Raw genomic sequence first — 10,372 nt, forward strand, 5'->3', positions numbered from 1 at the left:
CCGACGCACGGATTTGGAGAAAAATCCAAGTTCGCTAGTCGAAAACTCCGATTTTCAACTAAATTGAGAATATTACAGGTGGGGAAGAAGAAGAGATGGCTATGTATTAGTAAGCAAAGAAAAATGTAAACACAAATAGTGACGTCACTATTTGACACGCGTTCTTATGGGAGTGACATGGTTTGCACCAAACACGGATCTCACGCACACGAAGTGTCTCTTCCACACCTTCATTAGACTCTTATTGGTCACAGAGTACACGCTAAGAAAAAGTTACTCTAAAATGAGTAAGATTCACACAAAACTGAGCTAAACTGGAACAGCTCAAAAAATGAGTAAATTGCATTTCCAGCGATAGCGCTGGCCCAAGTGCAAAAATCCAACTGGTTTAAGCCGTATAATATTCTTCGCCTCATCAAGAATATTATACGGCTTAAACTGATGAGATTTTCGCACTTTGGCCAGCGCTATCGCTGGAAAAAAAATTTACTCAATTTTGAGTTGTCCCACTTTAGCTCCAAAATGAGTGAATTTTCTGACCGTGTATGATTCATTTTTGATGATTCAAGTTGATCGGAGAGCTTTTGGAGTCTTCGAACGTAAAGTGCTGCGAACAATACTCGGCGGTAATCTGGAGGACGGCATCTGACGGCGTCGCATGAACTACGAATTGTACCAGGTATATAAAGAGATGGATATAGCACAGAGAACAGACATCCAAGTCCAGTTCAGAAACTGTGTAAGGTATTTAACGGCCATTTGAAATCGGCAACACAAGTGGCAATAGCGTGGCGCTGCAACAAGCGCTGCAATCGGTTATTGAGCTTTGCAAGGATTTCGCGACGATCGTGCAAATGTTCAATCTTTGAAAGCACAATGTTCACACATCCAACAACAAAGGAAAAAGTGCATAAACAAACCGATTAGTCGAAACACCACCCCAAAATAACGCTCCGTTACTGGAAAACTGTAGCGGCGACATCAACCAATGTATGCTGAAACCGGTGTGCATATTTTGTGGTGGGACAAATTTGTTTGCCTGTGCGTCGTATTTGGCGCAATATCGTCAATAATTTCCCATACTAATTTAATTCACCACTTGAAATGTTTCAATTCACCACTGACTGTGGCAATATGGTGTTCGGTGGCGTTAGTGTTGTCATCGTGTATTGGTTTGCAACCTTACTCAAGTAAAGATTCAAATCCTTACACAACTTTCCAAATGAAATTTGTTCTAGCCTGGATGTCTGTTCTCTGTGGATATAGTGAAGCGAATACAACACGGCAGCCTACGATGGGCTGGACACGGAGGAACGACAAGCTAAAACTATATTCAGCAGAGAACCATGAAGTGGTCGTCGGCTTCGTGGAAGGCCGCGCACACGTTGGCTTTTTGCAGTGGAGGAGAACCTAAGAACTCTAAACGTTCAGGGAGACTGGAAGCGATTGGCCCCGGGACCGAGGCCAGATACTTCATTCGGCGTAGAGTCACCGCTACGAGTTGTAGCCCATCAAGTAAGTATGATTCATTTTTTAAAACTGATAACGAGATTTTTCTTCTTTTCTAAAGAACTGTTTCTTGATGCATGGGAACTTCCTTGAATGAATCATGATACCGTTTTTCTTCGATCGCACGACTCATTTGCGAAGAGATATTTAATAGTACAAATGGCAGTCACCGTTAGAAAGTTTCTGCTAGGAATTGGCTTCTTTAGCGGTGTTGAGATAATCTCATATTCTAAACCTACATGCCAAACTGAGCCAAAATTTAAATTTTCATGAATTTTGGAGCCCGGGAACCTATTTAAAATCAATTTGAAGTTAATTGTATGGGAGCGATTTGTCGAATCACCCCTCGTCCCATTTTGTACTGGACGGAGCTGTCAAGCAGTTGCCCAGCTGTCAAAAGGTGATTTCAAAAAATATCTGAAATTAATTTTAGGTATCACAATTAAGTTCTAAAAATCTGAAAAAAATCATAGTGGCTCAGAAAAATATGCTCTTTCGTATAAAAACGAAAAAACAATACATTTTTCAAAATTTAAAAACCCAGATTGTTCAAGGAGTTTCTCGAGCGATTTCTTTTGAACACAAAACTGAGTCATAATATTGGACGACGAACTTTCGGGCTTTCTTTCCGATTCTGAACCATTCAATCAAAAAAGCGATTTACGATGAAGTTTTCTTTCTATTTATTAAACACCCTTTGTTGACTCGGTTCATCTTGTCATCAAAATACTCAGATTTCTTCATGTTTACACCTCTGCACTTTGTGAAACAAAGATCCTGAAGCAAAAGTACAAATTAATGTTTATATCATTATTTCACGTCAATAATTGACCCTACCTCCAAATACCGACAATTCTCCACCAGACTGTACACCGCTTCGTTCGTAACCGAACAGTTTTTGAACAGGTTCAAAACTTCCAGCTCGCCAAGCATGGTCGCTACTATGTTTGCTGATTGGTCGTCAAAGTTTCTACAGTGCGAAGCATTCAACCAGGTGATATTCGGACATTGGCGGCATAACGCTTCCCAGCCTACGTTGGTGATTCTTGTACACATGGCAACACTGATGCTCTTCAATGCTGGGTTGTCGAAAGCTGCCAGGGACAAATCCGTAACACCATCACATTTTTCCAAAACCAAATCTTTCAGTTTGTTCAAGTTACTTATCTTGGTCGTGCCCAGGAAAGCCCGTTCTGTAACTTGCTTGCATTTGCTGAGATCGAGGCTTTCATGTTCCGGAAGCGTTTGGAATATGAGCTGAACCGTTTCATCTGTTACAGCCTTCCCACATTCGCTCAGATTAAGGGCCTTGAGATGTGGAAAGCTGATAGGTATTTGCCGAACTGCTGGTAACTGAAGTTCTTTGTAGTATATGCCCAAAGACTTTAGATTAGGCATGTATATGTGATCGAAACAGTGCTCCGTCAGTCCTATGGCATTCCTATTTTTCGTCAGCACTAGATTTTTCAGTTTCTTTAGCTTTTGTAAATTCTCCAACCCACTGTCGGAATTGCGAGACATGTCATAGTAAAACTGCTCCAACTGCTGTAGTTGATCGCAGATGGCTTTCAAATACTGATCATTATTAGCGTCTATATTTGATTCGATAGATATTTCTAGTTTTTTGATTTTCTTTTGCTTCTCTATGAAATTGTAAAATACCTGGTCGTCTTTTCTTAGTTTCAGTTCGCCAAAAACGACTTTTTCTAGTTGAAGTTCGTCATCATCAAATACAATCTTTTTCAGGGCAGGATCATTAAAACTGTCCACCTTAAACGACTTCATACTTTTCTTGTGCAATTTAACCAATCGAGTAACTGCTTTGACTTGCTCCCACAGGTCACTATCCGGATCACCAAACATTTCATTCACGTACAGCTGAACCTTTAATTTGGTAAGGTTGCACAGGTTGTTGACCAGATTACTGTAGACATGCCTAGACTCGAAACGTTGAATCTCATCTTCCGGATACTTAAAATTAAATTTCTTCAGCTTTGGTAACGATAGTGTATGGTTCGAATCATCACCGGCAAATATGCATTCTTCAAATTCCAATCCTTTGAGTTCAGGAATGATTTCCAAAAACTCAATCAGTCTGCCTCTTTTCAGGTGACATTTACAGAATGAAAGCATCTGCACAGAGTCCGCCAATTTAACTAGAAACTGTCGTATTTTTTCGACGAAACGATTATCTTCGTAGATCATGTCCTTCCGACATATGCTTCGCTTCGATTTGGCAACGTCGTAGAACGGAATGGACGTGAAGCATACGTTTTGATAGAGGCACTCACTGCGAAGGAAAAGGTCGATCGTATCCAGAGTTAGTTCTTTTTTGAAATGTACCACCATTTTGGACATAAACGACGACCGCTGGTAGACATCGTACCACAGATGGCAAACGGCAGATGCTTGTTTTAGGTCACTGTAGCGGAGGTTTTTGAATATTTTCTCCAATATCTGAAAATATGTTGTTATTTTACTATTTTGTTCCGACGAGCTTTTTAAAGTAACGCATTGATAGAACTTTGGACAAAACGCACAGATTGAACAAATAACTACAGCATTAAATAAAAAATAAATAGTGATTTAGATTGTGGGGATAATACCTCTACTGGTAAAGTTTCCATTGCATTCTTTTGGTTACCGAGACGCAGCGATATCTAGAACAAATGTTAATAATCTATGAATTATAACATACGTGAAACTCTTAGTGAAATTGAATGATTTTCAAAAATTAATTTTGTACATTATTGACAGAAAACCTGGCAAAAAATAAAACTTTGCCTATGGCTCTTTAAACCCATGGACCATAAAACGTTTATGTTATAGACACTATAGATACCAGATACTCGCAGAGCAATATCAATTTAGAGTATTTTACTGTGAATTTAGAGTGTACCTAGCGAATATGGCGTCACCAATTCATTGTCGCTATTAACCCTTCAGGACGTTGGAAAAAGTAGTTTTAGGATCCAACAGGCGCGCGTCCTGAAAGGTTGAAATCATGACGTCATGCTCGTTAGCCAGCCATATTCCTCCAGGTTGCCTTGCATGAGAAATTATCACTGCACAGCAAAAAATAAAATGCAACCCGCCCGATGTAATTCATTCCCGAGTTCATTCCGATGTACTAAATATTGACGATCTTGCGCCTAATAGACGAGTGCATCGATGAACTGAATTCATCGCGGTCCGAGAATTTTGACATTAGAGCGGGGTCGCTTCCAATCAGAAGTGAAAGATTTCCAATCAGAATTGAACAATTCTGATTGGGAACGACCCCGCTGTAGTGTCAAAATTCTTGGATCGCGATGAATTCAGTTCATCGGTGCACTCGTCTATAGACGAGTGCACCGATGAACTGAATTCATCGCGGTCCGAGAATTTTGACACTAGAGCGGGGTCGGTTCCAATCAGAAGTGAAAGATTTCGAATCAGAATTGAACAATTCTGATTGGGAACGACCCCGCTGTAGTGTCAAAATTCTCGGACCGCAATGAATTCAGTTCATCGGTGCACTCGTCTATACGACGCACAGGCAAACAAGATTGTCCACCAAAAAATGTTCACACCGGTTTCAGCATAAATACATTGCTTGTAGTCGCCGCTACAGTAATTTAGCAGTAGGTGCGCATTTTGGGGTGGTGTTTGAACTAAACGGTTTGTTTACGCGCTGTTTCCTTTGTTGTTGGATGTGTGAACATTGTTCTTTCATAGATTGAACATTTGCACGATCGTCGCGAATTCCTTGCAACGCGACGGTCCTATTTTTAATAACCTAATTGAGACAGATCCTGATCCTTCACTCAGCCAAATAAACTTAAGATTTCCATAAGACCAAAATTATGAAACGGTCCTTAAATTCCCTGATAAAAAAGATCATAGAGATAAAACAGAATGTATTGAAAACAGAATGTTATTGTTATGGTATTTACCATTATTTCAATTGTTTAAAACGATAGAGTAACAACAGACCTTATTGTTTTCCACCATAGCGTGTATTGTAAATGTCACTTTTACAATAAAAAATGGGGGTTGTTATGTATCTTTACCATAAAAAAATCCATATTTTCTGGAGTAAATTCAAGTCAACTACCATTCAATTTATGGTGTTTTCATTATTGGAATCTCTAATGCCATTGATTTTATTGTGCACGTATTGTAGTTCCAATACAGCATTTTCAGCAGGAAAATACGAACACAATATAATTTGTTGTTGAACAGCCAATATTATCATTATTCAATGGTAGTTTATGGCGATTGTATTGGAATTTTTTATTAGGGTTATCCATGATTAAATGAATTTCATAAGGTCGCTTTATGACGCAAAATCGTCCCAGAGCTTATAAGCTCTATAGTGATCCCGACGTCCATGGATCGAATCCAGTCTGCATCATTTTAAGAACTTTTTGCATTTTTCATAACTGTATCTTATGAAATTTGTCATAACAAGCACGATCAATTTTCATGAGGTATTCTTATGACATCCATAAGAATACCTTACAGCAAAAATTCACAAGGTATTTTGATGAACTTCGTTAGTTTTTTCGCTGAGTGTTCGCCTGATCCACACAAAAAGTTGAAAATTTTCTATAATGCCGATCGAAACAAACGACGATAACAAGTACAAAACATGCTTCGCTTCGATTGCTTTTTGCTAAAACGTGATCGAACTGAGGGAAAATATTGAAACACAATATCAAACTTTTCTGATTTTCCTCAATATTTGCATCAATCAATAAATATTTATATTGATGTCGTCTGGAAGCCGTTAAAAGAACAAAAAAAATCGTTTTTCTGTATTTAATTGTTAGTTCGAATACAGGTATGTTCCGTTTTTATCAACACGGTCCGCGATTTTCAGTTGACAAAAACGGAATAGTGATAAAAACGGAATAATTTTCTTTGATAAAATATTTTGCAAGATTTTAATATGAATTGGAAGTTTTACTGTAGAACACATTCCAAAAGTAAAAATATGCTGTTATGAAATTTAATTGTTACAGACATTAAATTTAGCACATCTGCAATCAGTTCAAATTACAGTTTTCTGACTGTGACGCCGACAAGAGGTTTTCACCACATTTGTGACCACATTTTGTGAAATTTATTTTCGTTGAACGCAAGAATGACGCATATTACAGTTCCAGTACCCGGATCGACGTTTTAAAATATGACATACTTCCAGGAATTATTTTTTTTTATCTGTATTAACCAGATTTTTAGCCCTGGGCTAGTTCATCTCGGGACCCACGCTTTACTTCCCTTCCGAAGGAAGAACTCACATTTTGCGAGTTTGTCGGGAGTGGGATTCGATCCCAGGTCCTCGGCGTGATAGTCAAGTGATCTAACCATCACACCAGGTCCGCTCTTCCAGGAATTATTAATCTCCAGGAACATAATTTCGATATCCTTACAAAAAAAGACATGTTTACTTCCTTCCGGAAGGCATTTCTCCACGAGTATCATCTTCACCGATTCCTATAAAAGTTTCGTTTAGGATACTTTTAGGAAAATCTCCAGGAATTTTTCTAAGCAAGCACTTGTAACTTCTCCAGAATATTGGATTCCACAAGAAGTTCCTCCAGAATTCTTCTAGGTTACCTTGTACCATGCCGCTTGTTTATCTTTTAGAATTCGATAAAACATTTTAGAGAAAAAATGTGTTGTCCCTTATGATTTCTTCAGAAATTCCTTGTCGGATCAACCTAGATGTCTTTTTTTTTTTAATTTCTCCTGGAGTTTCTTTGGGGATCCCTTCAAATATTCCAACAGGAAATGGAATTTATTAACCTTACTTATGCATTATGATGGGAGCAGCTCGCTGACGTAGTGTACAGTTTGGGTCTAGAATGGCCCTAATGCACAAGGTGGGCTAAGAAAAACATTTTGGGATTTAACCTAGACATCCTGTTGAAATTAATCCAACTCCAGTTGCTTTGGAGATTCACCAAGATTTTACTTTTGGAATATAGAAGTATCTCCGTTTCTTCAGAATTTCCTGCCGGAATTCTTCCAAGATTACTTTTTGAAATCACCCCAGAACATTTTTCTGATATTTCTCCAGAGGTTCATTCTGGGGTTCCTCCAAAATTTATTTCTGGGATTCCTTCAACATTTTTTCTAGAATTTCATCAGAAGTTCTTTCTTGGATTCTTTAAAGAGTTTCTTACGATATTTTTCACTGGAATGTCCTTCATCCAAAAATTTCTTATAAGGATTCCTACAGGACTTTATTTTGGTATTTATGCGCAGTAGAAACACCTATACACCTACTCGAACTTTCATTATGAATACTTCCAAGAGGATTCTATCTTTCATCTTTGTTATTTCCCCATGATTAGTAGATGAACAAGCCTTGGGCTGACAATCTCGTTAAAAAAGATAACATAATAATAATTCTCCCCGACGTCTTACTGCGTTTCCTGGGAATATCCCAGTAGTTTAGTCTAGCAATCTTCCAGGAATTCTTTCCTCAAACTCTCCAGAAAGTTCTCCAGGGAGTCCACCTGATGTTCTGTGTAGAAATCTCCGGGGAGTTAAAACTGAGAATCATCCAGAATTTCCTACTGGGAAACCTGGAGAAATTCCTTCTAGGAATTCAGTATAAGTTCAGAATTGATGGGATTTCTTTAGGATTTTTTGGGATTCCTTAGATTCTTCTGGGACCCCTTCAGTATTTGCTGGAGAAATCCCCAGATCGTTTTTCAAGTTCCTAGAAACTTATTTCTGGAAGACTTAACTCCTAATTCACCTAAAGAAACTTCTGAATTGTTTCCTAACGATATCTCAGAAGAAATCCATTAAAAAATCTGGAGGAATACAAGGTAGAATCGCTAGTAGAAACTACTGAAGGAAACCAAGATTGCATTTTTAGAGCAATCGAAAGATCAAATCCCGGATAAAATTCTATAGGAATCTCCAGTTTATCTAGTGAATATAGCAGTTTCAGACGGGAAAATTTGGACAGAGTATCAAGAATGACAAAAGAGATCTCTGGTTGAAATTTGAGCCCCGTCTAAAAGAAATAGTGACCAGAAGAGAAGAGTTCAGCACATCGCGTATTTTCAAGAAAATCGTGTATTTAAAAAACCGCGTGGAATTTATTGCACTTAAAAAAAGTCTTGTAAAAAAGATTCTAGTGTAAAAATGTAGGCAATGACGGGCAAAACCTCGAACTATTTAAGTTCTCAAATAACACTTGAAGAGGCAGGCCAAGTTCCAGTTGGTACGTAGAGCTACAGTAATTGTTCATATAAGAAGTAAAATTATGCGCGAGAGAAAGCATGAATTAAGGGCGGACGGGACGGTCGAGAAAATACCCGCCATTGCTCTGTGGCTACTAAGATGGTAATCTCAGATTCTACTTCATATTTTGCAACAAAAACCTATATATATATATATATCATTGTGCATGCTCACTTGCAGTGCATATGCTGATTGGTTTTCAGCAGCTTCAGTGCGATAGAACTCGAGATTACCATCTTCAAAATCGCGAGGCAAATTGTTAGAAAGAGAGGCAAGATAGGAAAAATAACACGGCGTCCCGTTTCACCTTAACTATCTACAGCTGAATTTGGTGTTCAAAGCTATTGTAGCGTATACGTCTTCTATGTCATCATTGGTGGTTGCTTCAAATTCACTCATGAATGCTTGCCTCAAGATTAATGTTAAACTATAAATAACTCGTTTTTGTGGCAACAAATTTGACAAAAACTTTAGTGTTGACAAAAACGGAATGAAATGTTGACGAAATCTGATAGTGACAAAAATGGATAGTGATAATAACGGATACAGCGGCCGTTCGCTCGTTGCAAACCCGCTAATTGCAACGCTTTTTAGTTGCAAGTCCACTCATTGCAAAATTTGACAAGTTTTTGCAATTAAAAAGCAATCAAGTGTCAATATCGTGCTGTCAGTTATGCTGTCGGTGCATTTTTATGCACTTTAGTGTCAAAGTGACGTTGCAATAGGGTCCTAAAATTAAAGACGAAATCTCGCTTATATTGAATAACACGATCAAGCATGGTATTCTTATCGGAATTGTACTTTACTCGAACTTGAAAAACAAAGGAATAATGAGAAAATTCGAAATAAGTTAAATGGTAAATAGTTCTACTTTGACGTTTGAGGTCAACCTTGTGTGACTGAGCTCGACATTTTTCGCACTGGGATTTCAAAAATGTTCCTATCTGACATACACGGTGAAAAAGAATCACTCAAAGTATGTGTTATAAGCTAGGGACGAGACAAAAGGCTAAAAAAATAAAAATTATATATTTTCAACTACGGTTAATAAAAACGTCAAAAATTGAGTAAATATGTACTCTTGAACCATAATTTGTGATTTAAAACAAGAATCCCGATAGGACTTTAGGAGCCTATTAGCGAATGGCATTCGCTCGTTGCAATGTAAACATGTTGCAACGAGCGAACGGCCGCTGTAGTGACAAAAACGGAACATACCTGTACGCCCTATTTGCGAACTACTCCGGATTTGTGAGATCGGCCCTAATCATAGTATATTCCAGATTTTGTGCGCGGTCAAAAATCTGCCCAAGTTTAACATAAAATTAGTAAATGGCAAAAGCCGAACTATGTTCATTGATTGCCTTAAAAAATAAAAGATTCATGCTTACCCTGGTACTAAAATACTGCGAAATGATTGATTTTAAAACTTTTCACGAAAAAACATGATTCACAACAAACGATGACCTTCACACACCGCGGAGCTTTTGCGCGTTTTGTTTACAAACTTTTCCGCTGCCTGCCCATCGGTTTTCACCAGTCCCCGTTTTGAACTCGGGCCGACTAAACCCTCTTTCACACTGCGCCTGCTGTCGTGGAGTTTGACAACTGGACT

General features: G+C 38.3%; 1 protein-coding gene across 3 annotated transcripts; it reads right to left on the minus strand.

Moving 5' to 3' along the window:
* Window positions 1–2,168: 2,168 nt before the first annotated feature.
* Window positions 2,169–10,317, minus strand: LOC115268752 (uncharacterized). 3 transcript variants are annotated; one of them, XM_062847147.1, is made up of 5 exons: window positions 10,149–10,317; window positions 9,976–10,061; window positions 4,116–4,169; window positions 2,347–3,966; window positions 2,169–2,286 (listed from the first exon to the last, which is right to left on the minus strand). In XM_062847147.1, exons 3-5 carry the CDS (start codon window positions 4,134–4,136, stop codon window positions 2,170–2,172), a joined length of 1,758 nt encoding a protein of 585 aa, XP_062703131.1. In that variant the 5' UTR covers window positions 4,137–4,169; window positions 9,976–10,061; window positions 10,149–10,317; the 3' UTR covers window position 2,169. The 3 variants fall into 3 exon arrangements, with proteins under 3 accessions (XP_062703131.1, XP_062703132.1, XP_062703133.1); XM_062847148.1 differs by lacking the exon at window positions 9,976–10,061; XM_062847149.1 differs by lacking the exons at window positions 4,116–4,169; window positions 9,976–10,061.
* Between the last annotated feature and the right edge of the window lie 55 nt (window positions 10,318–10,372).

Source organism: Aedes albopictus, chromosome 1, assembly GCF_035046485.1.
Source record: "Aedes albopictus strain Foshan chromosome 1, AalbF5, whole genome shotgun sequence".
NCBI lineage: Eukaryota > Metazoa > Arthropoda > Insecta > Diptera > Culicidae > Aedes > Aedes albopictus.